The sequence below is a fragment of the Zootoca vivipara genome, chromosome 2 (genome assembly GCF_965207765.1).
Source record: "Zootoca vivipara chromosome 2, rZooViv2.hap1.1, whole genome shotgun sequence".
Classification (NCBI taxonomy): domain Eukaryota; kingdom Metazoa; phylum Chordata; class Lepidosauria; order Squamata; family Lacertidae; genus Zootoca; species Zootoca vivipara.
Genome location: NC_142584.1, coordinates 118065264 through 118080367, shown reverse-complemented (window position 1 = coordinate 118080367; position 15104 = coordinate 118065264). Strand labels below are relative to the sequence as shown.

The following is a 15104-nucleotide window of genomic DNA, read 5'->3' as shown; positions in this document are numbered from 1 at the left end:
GACATGCCATTCCTGCCCGTGGACTGTCTTGCCAGAGTGGTGCATGCTCTAGTTATCTCCCGCTTGGACTACTGCAATGCGCTCTATGTGGGGCTACCTTTGAAGGTGACCCGGAAACTGCAACTAATCCAGAATGCGGCAGCTAGACTGGTGACTGGGAGCAGCCGCCGAGACCACATAACACTGGTCTTGAAAGATCTACATTGGCTCCCAGTACGTTTCCGAGCACAATTCAAAGTCTTGGTGCTGACCTTTAAAGCCCTAAATGGCCTCGGTCCAGTATACCTGAAGGAGCGTCTCCACCCCCATTGTTCAGCCCGGACACTGAGGTCCAGCACCGAGGGCCTTCTGGCGGTTCCCTCATTGCGAGAAACCAAGTTGCAGGGAACTAGGCAGAGGGCCTTCTCGGTGGTGCCCTGTGGAACGCCCTCCCAACAGATGTCAAAGAGGAAAACAACTACCAGACTTTTAGAAGACATCTGAAGGCAGCCCTGTTCAGGGAGGCTTTTAATGTTTAATAGATTACTGTGTTTTATTTTTCTGTTGGAAGCCGCCCAGAGTGGCTGGGGAGACCCAGCCAGATGGGCGGGGTATAAATAATAAATATATTATTATTATTATTATTATTATTATTATTATTATTATTATTATTATTATTATTATTCCAGAGGAGCCTTGGAGTCCAGCGTCTCCAAGAGAGCGTCATCCCAACAGGCTCGGGCACCTGCAGGCTATGCAATGCCCAAAAGGGCAGTGTGGGGGCATGCATCTGCCCACTGCCACCCCCTGAGCCACTCTGCAGTTGAGGGGGAGTCAGCAGGCAGTCTCCCTACAGGCTCTGCACAGCTCGAAAAAGCAACACAGGCCTGCAGGGTGCCATAGTGGAACGGGGCTAAGGCACTGAGATTCTGGCATGCCCTGGCCCACCCTGCGCGTGCCTTGTCCCGCCCCCCGCCCCCTGCACCCAAGCGGCTAGCTACGCTGCTGAGAATGAGCATTTAGATCCTGCCTCTATGAAATGATTTCTTCAATACAAAGTGTGCCAAGTTCACCTGCCAGCTGGCTGGCCCATCTCAAACTATGGAGCCTCATCGGTGAGATCTCACAAACATGTTTTTCCTCCAGCTCTGCACCTCTTCCTTGAGCCATGGAGAGAGGTTGCAGAGGTGGACCTTCTTCCCCTTTATAATTATGAAAATCATAATGGTGTATTCCTCCCCTCACGCCAAAGCTCCAGGGATTTCCCCCGAGACCAATAATACAAACATCTGAATCAAGAACAACATGTGGCAACTTCCTGCAACATGCCAGAAAGAAGAACTGTGATGTAAATACTGTTGAGATATTGCTGTAGAAGATCAGGCTTCAGTAATACAGTTCCAGACGCTGATATATATATACAGCTTGTGGTGTTTTTCTATTGCTCCAGCAATTCCATGACATAACCCAGACTTTGAGTCATTTTCACAAGACTCCGTCACTGACTAATATGCTGACATTAGCAACTGGCTTGCTTGGCTAACATTGCACCTGTGGGCTTATCTCATACATGGCATGATTTGTGCCCATGAAGGAAAGGAACCTCTTCCTCCATCTCCAGTTCCTCCAACAAATTTCTTGGGGGGAGAAAGACTAAGCCCTGTGCCAGTGGGAATCTGGTCTGAGATCGAGGGAAGGCAGAGACTGTGCCGTTGAGAAGCTTTCTCTTCCTGACTTGAGATATGAATCCATGGCAGGAATCCAGCTGTGTCCTTAATGTCATTGCTGCCACAAGGAAGGTGACATCCACAGGCACCGCTAGAATGATAGCTCTGCTGCTGTTGCTGTTGCTGCTAATGCCCCAGGCCGTCCATGGAGCAGAGAGAGAGTACTGCCAATTGTTCCTGCCTCGTTATCCAAATCAGCCTGCAAATTATTACAGGACAGGAGACCATCTCATTAGTGGAATCATCTCATCAAAAGGTGGTTTAGCTGAACCATACATCTTCTCCCGGCACCCTTTGACCAGGTTTATTCTGTAGGTACCTATGTATTGATGGATTTTTATGCTGCCCTTTCTGCACCGTATAGTTAAAGCTATGGTTTTCCCAGTAGTGATGTATGGAAGTGAGAGCTGGACCATAAAGAAGGCTGATCGCCGAAGAATGGATGCTTTTGAATTATGGTGCTGGGGGAGACTCTTGAGAGTCCCATGGACTGCAAGAAGATCAAACCTATCCATTCTGAAGGAAACCAGCCCTGAGTGCTCACTGGAAGGACAGATCCTGAAGCTGAGGCTCCAATACTTTGGCCACCTCATAATAATAATAATAAGAATAATAATAATAATAATAATAATAATAATTTATTCATACCCCACCCATCTGGCTGGGTTTCACCAGCCACTCTGGGCGGCTTCCAACAGAATAATAAAACACAATAATCTACTAAACATTAAAAGCCTCCCTGAACAGGGCTGCCTTCAGATGTCTTCTAAAAGTCTGGTAGTTGTTTTCCTCTTTGACATCTGTTGGGAGGGCGTTCCACAGGGCAGGCACCACCACCGAGAAGGCCTTCTGCCTAGTTCCCTGCAACTTGGCTTCTCACAACGAGGGAACCGCCAGAAGGCCTTTGGTGCTGGACCTCAGTGTCCGGGCACAATGATGGAGGTGGAGACGCTCCTTCAGGTATACTGGACCAAGGCCATTTAGGGCTTTAAAGGTCAGCACCAACACTTTGAATTGTGCTCGGAAACGTACTGGGAGGCAATGTAGATATTTCAAGACCTCTTCATGAGAAGAGAAGACTCCCTGGAAAAGACCCTGATGTTGGGAAAGATGGAAGGCACTAGGAGAAGGGGACGACAGAGGACAAGATGGTTGGACAGTGTTCTCGAAGCTACGAACATGAGTTTGACCAAACTGTGGGAAGCAGTGGAAGACAGGAGTGCCTGGCGTGCTATGGTCCATGGGGTCACGAAGAGTCGGACACGACTAAACGACTAAACAACAATCTGCACCCTGGCTGTCCCCAAGCACTAGGGACACCCTCTATTTTCTGGCCCATCCGATCAAATTTTGTCCCTATTTTGAGTCCGGTGGCTTCTTCAGGCAGCCTGTTAACTCAGCGTTCGCCTTCATTTACCTGTACTGTACAAAGCTTAGCTTGCTGTTATAATATGTCTTCATTGTTGATTGTTTCTCATTTGTTGGTGGACAACAATGAACATTTATTATACCTACTGTACATTCATGCTGATTTGCTTGCAGGGTGTTTAGGTATTTTCCCACTTGGAAGCAGCCAAGATCAGCTGTTTCCTAACATTTCACATCTCTTTAAATTATGTTTGATTTTGATCTTTGAAGGCTATGGGCTTCCCTTCAGAAACAGACCAATATTTGGGGATGAGCTATTTTAAGATTTATGCTGCCTGGAAAGGCCTTTAGATTGATAAAGGAAATAACGTGATATTTTGTGTTCACTGAAAAGAGAACGGCAGTCTATCCAGTACTATTGGTTTCTTTGTTTGCAGGTTCGGTTCTACAAGATATTGGCATATCCTGTCCTTCTTGCTAGTTGTTCATGAGATCAATCAAGATCCCACAGTTTTACCCAACATCACCTTAGGATACAACCTCTTTGACAGCTTCTGTGATGGCAGACTTACTTCTGGTGCCATCCTTGATGGCCATTCTGGAGGGGTAAAGAATATTCCAAACTATAACTGTGAGCGACAGAAGAACCTCTTGGCTGTTATTGAAGGGGCTGAAGCGGACATCTTCATCCAGATTGCAAGCATGTCAGACATCTACAAAATCCCACAGGTAGGAACTTGAAAAGTTTCCCAGAAAATGTTTTTTAAAAGGCTAAATCTGGCTTGGTCAGGCATAGGCAAACTCGGCCCTCCAGATGTTTTGGGACTACAACTCCCATCATCCCTAGCTAACAGGGCCATTGGTCAGGGATGATGGGAATTGTAGTCTCAAAACGTCTGGAGGGCCGAGTTTGCCTGTATGCCTGCCCTAGATTGTCTTGCTTTTGCTGGGGAGGGGCAGGATTCTACTTCTTTTCTCTAGGACTACTCTAAAATTAGTAAGAAGGAGATTCAGCCCAGAGGATATGGAACAACAATACTTCACTGATTGCAAGGGACAATCCAGCACACATTAAAGGATTCTGGGGAGAAATGCTACAGAAATGCGTCTCTGAAAAGAATGAAGTCTATTGTAATTTTATATAAAGGAAGTTTATTTAGTAAAAAGGCTTTGAGTTTCAGGGTAGGGGGTAGAGAAAGGCAGGAAGCAAGACCCAAGACATCAAAAAGCATTTACATCAAAGCATCAAAAGCATCAAAAAGCATTTACATGCTTGAGCAGAGCCTTGGTTTTCAGCACATATGCAGAGTCCATTGCAGAAAAGATGGTTTCATGGAGCATTCATCCGTTATGAAGTAAATTGCTCAGATGAGACATGGTGGTATAACAGGTTCATAAGGTGACAGTTTCTGGACACAGCGAAAAGTCCAGAACTGGACGCAGGACTCCAGATATGGTCTCATTCTGTTCAGTCTTTTAAGGTCAGTCAAACACATCCATCATACAGGAAGACCTAGTAGAAATACCTACAGTTGAGTGAATGCACATTTTAGCAGTGCCCAGTTAGCAGGTCATAGGCTGATCCACAGAAACTTGTTGTAAGCAAGACCACTTTGCATAAACAAGCAAACTATGGGTGAATTTGGTGCTCAGTCCACTTCTGGAGATTTTCTCCACCCTCCCTCATTTTGACAAGGACTTGACAAAGATCAATCTCTTTGAGCTTCTTCCTGGCTTGAGAGCAGTACATGTGAAAAGGATCTAGGAGTCTTGGTAGACCACAAACTTTACATGAGTCAACAGTGTGATGCAGCAGCTAAAAAAGCCAATGCAATTCTGGGCTGCATCAATAGGAGTATAGCATCTAGATCAAGGGAAGTAATATTACCACTGTATTCTGCTCTGGTCAGACCTCACCAGGAGTACTGTGTCCAGTTCTGGGCACCACAGTTCAAGAGGGATACTAACAAGCTGGAATGTGTCCAGAAGAGGGCAACCAAAATGGTCGAAGGCCTGGAAATGATGCCTTATGAGGAACGGCTTAGGGAGCTGGGTATGTTTAGCCTGGAGAAGAGAAGGTTAAGGGGTGATATGATAGCCATGTTCAAAAATATAAAAGGATGTCATATAGAGGAGGGAGAAAGGTTGTTTTCTGCTGCTCCAGAGAAGCGGACATGGAGCAATGGATTCAAACTACAAGAAAGAAGATTCCACCTAAACATTAGGAAGAACTTCCTGACAGTAAGAGCTGTCCAGCAGTGGAATTTGCTACCAAGGAGTGTGGTGGAGTCTCCTTCTTTGGAGGTCTTTAAGCAGAGGCTTGACAGGCATATGTCAAGAATGCTTTGATGGTGTTTCTTGCTTGGCAGGGGGTTGGACTCGATGGCCCTTGTGGTCTCTTCCAACTCTATGATCCTATGATTCTATGGCTCTTAACACTTCCAGGTTAACAAAAGTGCCATAATTTCCCTGAAAACAAACTTTCACTTCCTTACTTAACCAGATAAGTCATGGCTTTGCTCTTCACAATCAAATCCAGTTCCCTTTTGTCTACCGGATGGTCCCAAAGGAAGTAACCCAGTACCTGGGGATTATCAAGCTGCTCCTGCATTTTGGATGGACGTGGATCGGAATATTTGCTCCAGACAATGACACTGGAGAAAGGTTCATGAATGCCTTCACACCTCCGATGATCCGCAGTGGGATTTGTGTTGCTTTTGTGGAAAGAATACTACAAAAGACTCTAGTGGAAAAGTACTTATGGCATGAGCTACCTGTCATGTGGCAACAAGTCAATGTGTTTGTTTATTGTGGGGGCTCCGATTATGAATTTGGCCCAATCATTGTGTTGCAACGGAAGCTAGCTAGGACGAAAGTTTGGATCACTACAGCTTTTGGGGACATGAACACCATTTTGTCTTACGATAGCGATTCCTTCATCCAAATCCATGGTTCTTTGTCCTTAGTAAGGAAGGCCAGAAAAGGGGCAAAGCGTGACTTCTATGAGGCATGGTCCAGTGAAACAAATGAGTTTTGGGATAATTCTTTTCATTGTTCATGTTCAGAGGATGTGTTGTCAACTGAAGTTTGGACAAGATGCACAGAGAAGGAGAAACTGGAGATTCTCCCCCAAGAGGAGATCGAAAGAGTTGTGTCTCAAGACAACTACATTACTTACAACGGAGTCCAAGCTGTGGCACTTGCCTTAAACTCGGCATATTCCTCCAGATCCAAACTGATGTTGATGGTGGGCAGGACAAACAGTTTGGGACTTCAAAAACTGCAGCCATGGCAGGTACAGTATTCCCCTTTCCTTTTGCAACAGCACTTCAAATTGCAATCTGTTGTCCCATATGCAAAATGTAGGGTTGCCATGTTCCCAAAGTGACAATCCAGACAGAGTAGTTGGGCTTTTTGAAGGAACATCTCCCCACCAAAAAAAAAAAATCATTTTTGGGGCTTTCCTTTGATTTTTTCAGATATTTTTTTTAGGTCACAGAGTGTTTGTTGTGGGGGAGGAAGGGAAAGGAGAATGTTAGCCGATTTGAGACTCCTTTGGGTAGTGATAAAGCAGGATATCAAATCCAAACTCCTCCTACTCCTCGTCCTCCTCCTCCTCTTCTTCTTCTTCATCATCATCTTCGCATTTTGCTGATTCAGCAAAAATCTGCCTGAATGCCCTTTTTCTGAGTGATTCCTGGACATGTCAGGGAAAACCTAGAGATATGGCAGCCCTAGCAAAATGTTTGCTCATTTCTGAGGCAAATTCAGTTTGTAAGTCTCCTGCTGCAGGTCAACCATTTAGCTTGCTCTGGTGACACCAGAAGACACTCACCTACCTGTTCAGTTGTCTTCCCTGGTGTCCTAAGTCAGAGATCCAAATTTCTTAAGTGAAATTAATGCTCACCCTCTGACTCTCCTGGGTTGACGGAAAGGTGCATCTGCCCATAATTCTCACATATTTTCTCTCTAGTAAGAGATTTATCAATTTACAAAAATAAAATAAAAATTATGAAATATTTTTTATTTTATAAGCTTAAAAATACAAAAAGGGAAAAAACACCAAAAACACACACCTGAAAAGGAATACAATACAAGCATACAAAAAAAGAGTATAGAAAACCAAAACAACAACAATAAAAAGGGGGGGAGAGAAAAGGGAAAAGACTCTAATTATCTATCATATGTTCTTACATTGTTGGCTTCCTCCAGTACTTCCCAACTGTGTTACAATGTATATCGTCTTTAGTACTTTCTACATCTTGTTTTCAATCTTATTTATAGGTTATATAAACATATCCTTCTCTGCTTAACTTCACTGTCAAATAATATCTCTTATTACTTCCTTAACATACCAATCAACTTCACCTTGACATTTATATCTAATGCTAACTCAACAATATAATTATAACACATTTTAGAATTTTAATATCTGTAAATTCTCGACCAATCCTCCTCTACAACCTCCATATAATTTACAAAAAATTATATACTGCTTATTAACTAGAATAAAAAGGCAATACAGCAAACTCACCCAACCAGTATCAAGGAGCAGCGAGTTCCAAAGGACAGGGGCTCCCATATGAAACCACAATGTGACAGTTCCGCAAATCTAAGCACCTTTGAGTCCAGAAGTGCAGTGGTCCAATTCATAGGGGATTTGATTGCAAAATGAGCAGGGCTGAGATATTCAATGGGCTTCCGTGTTTCCTCTATCGTTCCAGCTTCACCCTTACTTAAGAAAAGCCCAGTCGTTTAACACCACCCAAGGTGGTCTGCATCTGGATGAGAACGGGGAGCTGGCAGCCGACTATGACATTGTGAACTGGGTGCTGTTTCCCAATGAGTCTTTTGCCAGAGTGAAAGTCGGGAGCGTAGAGGGAGAGGCACCCTCTGATGTAAAACTCACCATTAACCTGGAAGCCATTGTGTGGCCCTTATGGTTTGATGAGGTAGAGCATATTATCATTGAGGTTGAATCCTGTCAAGACAGAAGTACTGTTTGTGGGGGACAGAAGGCGGACAGGTGTGGGGGACTCCCTGGTCCTGAATGGGGTAACTGTGCCCCTGAAGGACCAGGTGCGCAGCCTGGGAGTCATTTTGGACTCACAGCTGTCCATGGAAGCACAGGTCAATTCTGTGTCCAGGGCGGCTGTCTACCACCTCCATCTTGTACGCAGGCTGAGACCCTACCTGCCCGCGGACAGTCTCGCCAGAGTGGTGCATGCTCTGGTTATCTCCCGCTTGGACTACTGCAATGTGCTGTGTGTGGGGCTACCTTTGAAGGTGACCCGGAAGCTACAATTAGTCCAGAATGCGGCAGCTAGAGTGGTGACTGGGAGCAGCCTCCAATACCATATAATGTCCATGTTGTCCCTGCGTCCAGATGTCCCGTGTGTCCCTGGGTCACTGCGCATGTGCCCCAGGGATACAGGGATTGGACAGCAGAGACTGCGCGCGCGCACTCTCCCCCCACTCTGCCTCCTCCAACCGCCGCTCCCGCCGGGGTGGAGGCCGGCGAAGGCCTCCTCACAACCCTCCCTGGCCGTGAGGAGCGGCGGTTGGAGGAGGCGGGGGGGGGGGAGAGTGCGCGCGTCCTTCCTGTCGGCGGCTGGGGGAGAGGAAGGAAGGAGGAGAAAGCGCCGCTTTCTCCTCCTCCGTTCCTGTCCCCCTGCCGCCGACAGCAAGGACGGGTCCCAGGGTTCGGAGAAGCGCTGCGCAAGCGCTTCTCCGAACCCTGGGATGTCTGCTTCCTGTCGGCGGCTGCGGGAGAGGAACGGAGAAGGAGAAAGCAGCGCTTTCTCCTCCTCCGTTCCTGTCCCCCTGCCGCCGACAGCAAGGACGGGTCCCAGGGTTCGGAGAAGCGCTGCGCAAGCGCTTCTCCGAACCCTGGGATGTCTGCTTCCTGTCGGCGGCTGCGGGAGAGGAACGGAGAAGGAGAAAGCAGCGCTTTCTCCTCCTCCGTTCCTGTCCCCCTGCCGCCGACAGCAAGGACGGGTCCCAGGGTTCGGAGAAGCGCTGCGCAAGCGCTTCTCCGAACCCTGGGATGTCTGCTTCCTGTCGGCGGCTGCGGGAGAGGAACGGAGAAGGAGAAAGCAGCGCTTTCTCCTCCTCCGTTCCTGTCCCCCTGCCGCCGACAGCAAGGACGGGTCCCAGGGTTCGGAGAAGCGCTGCGCAAGCGCTTCTCCGAACCCTGGGATGTCTGCTTCCTGTCGGCGGCTGCGGGAGAGGAACGGAGAAGGAGAAAGCAGCGCTTTCTCCTCCGTTCCTGTCCCCCTGCCGCCGACAGCAAGGACGGGTCCCAGGGTTCGGAGAAGCGCTGCGCAAGCGCTTCTCCGAACCCTGGGATATCTGCTTCCTGTCGGCGGCTGCGGGAGAGGAACGGAGAAGGAAAAAGCAGCGCTTTCTCCTCCTCCGTTCCTGTCCCCCTGCCGCCGACAGCAAGGACAGGTCCCAGGGTTCGGAGAAGCGCTGCGCAAGCGCTTCTCCGAACCCCAGGATTCTAGCGCCCGTTATTGAACGGGCTGAAAACCACTAGTACCATATAACACCGGTCTTGAAAAACCTGCATTGGCTCCCAGTACGTTTCCGAGCACAATTCAAAGTGTTGGTGCTGACCTTTAAAGCCCTAAACGGCCTCGGTCCAGTATACCCGAAGGAGCGTCTCCATCTCCATCATTCTGCCCGGACACTGAGGTCCAGCGCCGAGGGCCTTCTGGCGGTTCCCTCACTGCGAGAAGCAAAGCTACAGGAAACCAGGCAGAGGGCCTTCTTGGTAGTGGCACCCGCCCTGTGGAATGCCCTCCCACCAGATGTCAAAAAGAAAAACAATTACCAGACTTTTAGAGGACATCTGAAGGCAGCCCTGTTTAGGGAAGCTTTTAATCTTTAAGAAATTAATGTATTTTAATATTTCTGTTGGAAGCCACCCGAGTGGCTGGGGAAACCCAGCCAGATGGGCGGGGTATAAATAATAAATTATTATTATTATTATTATTATTTGTGCCATCTTTTTGTTTTTTTTAATCCATTTGCTTTGGAAGGAGGGGCAATTTCACACCAATCACCTGAAAGCTGAAGCTCAAACAGCATACCGGTGTGGGGTGGGGGGGGACAATTATCTTCCTGGGGACCCAATTCACTCCCAGACCCCTAACACTTTTTCTTGATGCACCTTCTCCGGATGGCTAGACCGTGCCTTGCTCCAGATGTACCAACAGCTGTCGCCCTGGATACGCCAAGGTGGCTCAAGAAGGACAGCCGGTTTGCTGCTACGCTTGTGCTCCATGCGCAGAAGGGACAGTCTCCATTTCGGAAGGTGGGTGATCTCAGGAGAAAAGGAAATTCATTGGGAGAACATAAACAGGGCAAAGCTTCACTCAGACACATACTATGAAGACCTGAAAGACATTTTTCGGAATATGGACCCTTGCTTGGCTTCTGTAATGTGTTGTTGTTGTTTTTAATTATTTATACTTTTCAGGAATACAATTCACTAATTTAACAATCATTTTGACATTTCAAAACCTGACTTCCTTCCCCCTCTTTCTGCGGTTCCTTAAATTTATTTTTAATATCTTCTGCATATCCAAATTAACTTAATTTGCTCATTTATTCATCTTCTTTAAATATATACTCTTTTGAAACTGCAGGCTGTTACAATAATCCTGCCAATGTTACCGGTATTATCTGTAAATATTCAGTAAACCATTTCCATTCTTTTATTAAAAGTTTGTTATCTTGATTTCTTATTCATTTCTGCATATTCCATACGTTTTTGTACAGTATTCCATTCTTCCTTTGCTGGGGCTTCTGCTTCTTGCCATTTGGGGGCAAGTAGCATTCTTGGCTGCTGTAGTAGCATACATGAATAAGTTTCTATACAGTTAAGCGAGATGAGCACCGCAACCCCATAGTCGCCTTTGACTGGACTTAACTGCCCAGGGGTCCTTTACCTTTTACCTTTACAGTTTAGGTAGTTCTGTCCCTATAATTCCCAAAAGAAAACCTTATGGGGTTTTTTTTTTACAAAGCTTATTTTAAACATCCTTATCATTTGATTATACAGTGGTACCTCGCAGGACGAAATTAATTCGTTCCACGAGTCATTTTGTGTTGCGATAATTTCGTCTTGCAAAGCGCGGTTCCCCATTGGAATTCATTGAAATTTAATTCATGCGTTCCTATGGGGGGGGGAGCGCAAAAAAAGGTGCCGACTCACCCGCCACGGCCGGAAGTTTTTCAGGGGGAAGCAGGAGGAGGGCCAGGGAGAGGCTCCCTCCCTCCTTCCCCAGCAGCCCAACCAGACAGACAGCCCATTCGGGTGCAGGCAGGCAGGCTTAAGGTGAGTGAGGGGGGATCTGGCTGCTGTGGAAGCCAGGCGATGGCGGGCGGCGGAGGTGCGAGGCGGACAGGGTCCGGGCGATGGCGGGCGGCGGAAGCGCGAGGTGGACAGGCTCCAGGCGATGGCGGCAGCGGAAGCATGAGGCAGGCGGGCTCCGGGTGATGGCGGTGGCGGAAGCGTGAGGCGGGCAGGCTCCGGGCAATGGTGGCGGCGGAAGCACGAGGCAGGCGGGTTCCGGGTAATGGTGGCGGCAGAAGCGTGAGGCAGACAGGCTCTTGGTGTGACTTTCTCCTCGCGGTGCCCTGCTTCGTCTTGCGAAGTTTTCTATGGCATGGCCATAGAAAACTTCGTCTTGCGAGTCTGCCAAGAAATCGCAAAACGCTGTCGTCTTGCGATTTTTTCATGCCGCGAGAGGTTCGTCTAGCGAGGTACCACTGTATATCATTTCCCAGGAAGCTTTAACCTTACTACAAGACCATCATTGGCTTCTGTAATGTTAAGCCCCATAACTCAGCATTTCTCAAAGGGTAGGCTGGGGACTGCCAGTGGGTCTCAGACTTCTTTCAGGGGGGCTTCACACTGCAGAACACCAGGCACCAGAAGCTCCTTGCACTCACGGTGCACAGGTATCCTTGGGAATGGAAGCTGGTTGTCATGGTTAGAGTATTGGACTAGGAGTTGGGAGAGACCAGGGTTCAAATCTCCACTCAACCATGAAACTCATTGGGTGACCTTGGGCCAACAATGCCTCTCAGCCTAAGCCTACCTCACAGGGTTGTTGTGGAGTGACTTGGAGAGAAATGTGGGGTGTAAAGTCAAAAAATAAATAAATGCAAAAAAAATAAATTAAGGGATGACACAGTGCAAACTCCTAAGGAATTCCAGGTATTTGCTATCAGCTCACCTATCCCAATGGTTTATGGTTGGTTCATAGAACACCAATGTTCCAAGTTAAGAATATAATAAGTTCTTAAATCATAAACTTGTCTTATAAATTACCTTCATTGCCTGATTCCTGCTTACAGGGGCTGATAACCAGATCTTCCTAGCAAATAAGATAAGAGTTTCTATAGCTGTTAGGTTCAGGGTGTCACCTATTTCATCAGATCCCAAATGGGATGGGAGATGTGCTGAGGTTAAAGATAGCTCATGAGGGATGCAAAATTAAACTTTTGTCAGCTGTGCTGATCCATGAAGATAAACCATATATATAAAAAAGCCAGACTAGCACCCATAATTACAAGCTTTATATTAGCTACCAAAGTGTCTCCTCTTCCTTTCAGATGCAGAACACTGCTCAAAATGCCCAGTAGATCGTCATCCAAACAAGGAGCAAGAAAAATGTATCCCCAAGGCTACCAGTTTCCTATCCTATGAAGACTATTTGGGGATCCTCTTGGCTTCTATTTCCCTCTTCTTCTCTTTATCAACAGGCATCATCTTAGGAACCTTCATTAAATACAAGGAAACTCCAATAGTCAAAGCCAACAACCGGGATCTCTCCTACATTCTGCTTGTCTCCCTTCTGCTTTCCTTTTTGTCCTCCTTCCTCTTCATTGGCCAGCCAAGGAAAGTGGCCTGCCTTCTCAGGCAAACAGCCTTCAGCATCATCTTCTCAGTTGCTGTTTCTTCTGTGTTGGCGAAAACCATCACTGTGGTGTTGGCCTTCCTGGCCACAAAGCCAGGGAACAGGGTGAGGAGATGGCTGGGGAAGAGTTTGGCCAACACCATTGTCGTTTCCTGTTCCGGTGTCCAAGTTGTCATCTGCACCATCTGGCTGGGCATGTCTCCCCCTTTCCCGGAGTCTGACATGCACTCCCAACCCCGAGAGATCATCCTGCAATGTAATGAAGGGTCTGTGGCCATGTTTTATTGTGCCCTTGGCTACATGGGCTTCCCAGCGGCCATCTGCTTTACGGTGGCTTTCCTAGCCAGGAATCTTCCTGGGGCTTTCAATGAAGCCAAGCTGATCACCTTCAGCATGCTGGTCTTCTGCAGTGTTTGGGTGTCCTTTGTTCCTACCTACCTGAGCACCAAGGGGAAATACATGGTAGCCGTTCAGGTCTTCTCCATCTTGGCCTCCAGTGCTGGGCTTCTGGGCTGCATCTTCCTTCCCAAGTGCTACATTATCGTGCTGAGGCCTGATCTGAACACGAAGGAGCATCTCACAATGAAAACTAAATATGGTTCCTGAACGTTGGACTATTATTTTCAATTTTGGCAAGAGATGCCCAGCACACCAGTAATGAAACCCATATATTTGCTTTCGTAATGTAGCTTCTAAGATTTAAATCTCTTCCTTTCACATAAATCACAAATTATGGAAATCAAAGCATAATGACTTTGCTTTCTTTTCTTCTTTTTACATATTGCTTTATCATAGCCTGATTCCCACAGTTCCACAGTTCCTCTAATGTGTAGCTGACTTCCTAAAGCCAGTGGCTGGTGCCTGTTCTGGGGCGGGGCATGCCTCCCGGGGCTGGGGCTGGAGGGGCGGGACACGCGTTCCAGGGCTGTGGTGTGCCTCCCGGGGTGTGTGACACACATTCTGGGCAGGGCGCACATTTTGGGGGTGGGGTGGGCTCCCACGATGATGCCCCTTGGAGCCCGCCACTCAGGGTGGCCCGCCCCCCCACCGCCCCTATCTTCCTACGCCCCTGCCTAAAGCACAATTAAAAATACTACCATAGTTTTTGCATGCTTGGTGTACTGAACCATGTCACTGGATCAAGTCTCACTCGAGGGATCACCACCTTGTCTTGGTGAGTGGGCTTGCACGTTCCTATGACCCTTGTGAGCAAAGGGGTCAGAAATCTCGTACTCCCAGCAGAGTCACCCAAGGCAGTAAGGTCAATGGGGAGGAGCTAGACAAAGGATGACCCAAGAAGTCCTCAACGGCAGAACAGGCGGAAGAACACAAGCAGCATGTTACAACGGCTGTGAAGGCGGATGAAGGCTGCAGCAGATAAGAATCTACTGGTCTTTGTGATTTGTCATGCGATCAGAACAGAGCCTTACTGCGAAGACTGTGCGTTGGTCAGCATGCACTCATTCATGCACAGGTGTCTTCCAAAAACCCATCCCAAACCCAAACCCTAAAAGTTCTTTGCACTTAATTTTATTTGTTACATTTGTATCCTAGTATCCTAGTATCGTGGCACTGTGGTCTAAACCACAGAGCCTAGGGCTTGGCGATCAGAAGGTTGGCGGTTCGAATCCTTACGACGGGGTGAGCTCCTGTGGCTCGGTCCCTGCTCCTGCCAACCTAGCAGTTCAAAAGCACGTCAAAGTACAAGTAGATAAATAGGTACCGCTCCAGCGGGAAGGTAAACAGCGTTTCTGTGCGCTGCTCTGGTTCGCCAGAAGCGGCTTAGTCATGCTGTCCACATGACCCAGAAGCTGTCTGCGGACAAATGCCGGCTCCCTCGGCCTATAGAGCGAGATGAGCGCCACAACCTCAGAGTCATCCTCAACTGGACCTAATGGTCAAGGTCAGGGGTCCCTTTACCTTTACCTTTATCCTAGTATTGTAGAATTGCAGAGTTGGGAGGAAGAGTCATCTATTCTATCTATTTTGTATCCCCCTTCCCACTTTTTTTTAAAAAATGTCGTGCCTCTCTCTTAAGAACCCGAGCTCAAATAATTTGAACTCCACCCATGGTTCAATGGAAACCTTGCATCTGGTT

General features: G+C 47.6%; 1 protein-coding gene across 2 annotated transcripts; it reads left to right on the top strand.

Annotated features, from left to right (window-relative positions):
• The first annotated feature begins 5616 nt into the window (after positions 1 to 5616).
• LOC148687186 (vomeronasal type-2 receptor 26-like) lies at positions 5617 to 13739 on the top strand. 2 transcript variants are annotated; one of them, XM_088664000.1, is made up of 4 exons: positions 5617 to 6369; positions 7799 to 8026; positions 10266 to 10392; positions 12702 to 13739. In XM_088664000.1, exons 1-4 carry the CDS (start codon positions 5632 to 5634, stop codon positions 13610 to 13612), a joined length of 2004 nt encoding a protein of 667 aa, XP_088520126.1. In that variant the 5' UTR covers positions 5617 to 5631; the 3' UTR covers positions 13613 to 13739. The 2 variants fall into 2 exon arrangements, with proteins under 2 accessions (XP_088520126.1, XP_088520127.1); XM_088664001.1 differs by lacking the exon at positions 7799 to 8026.
• Positions 13740 to 15104: the final 1365 nt, after the last annotated feature.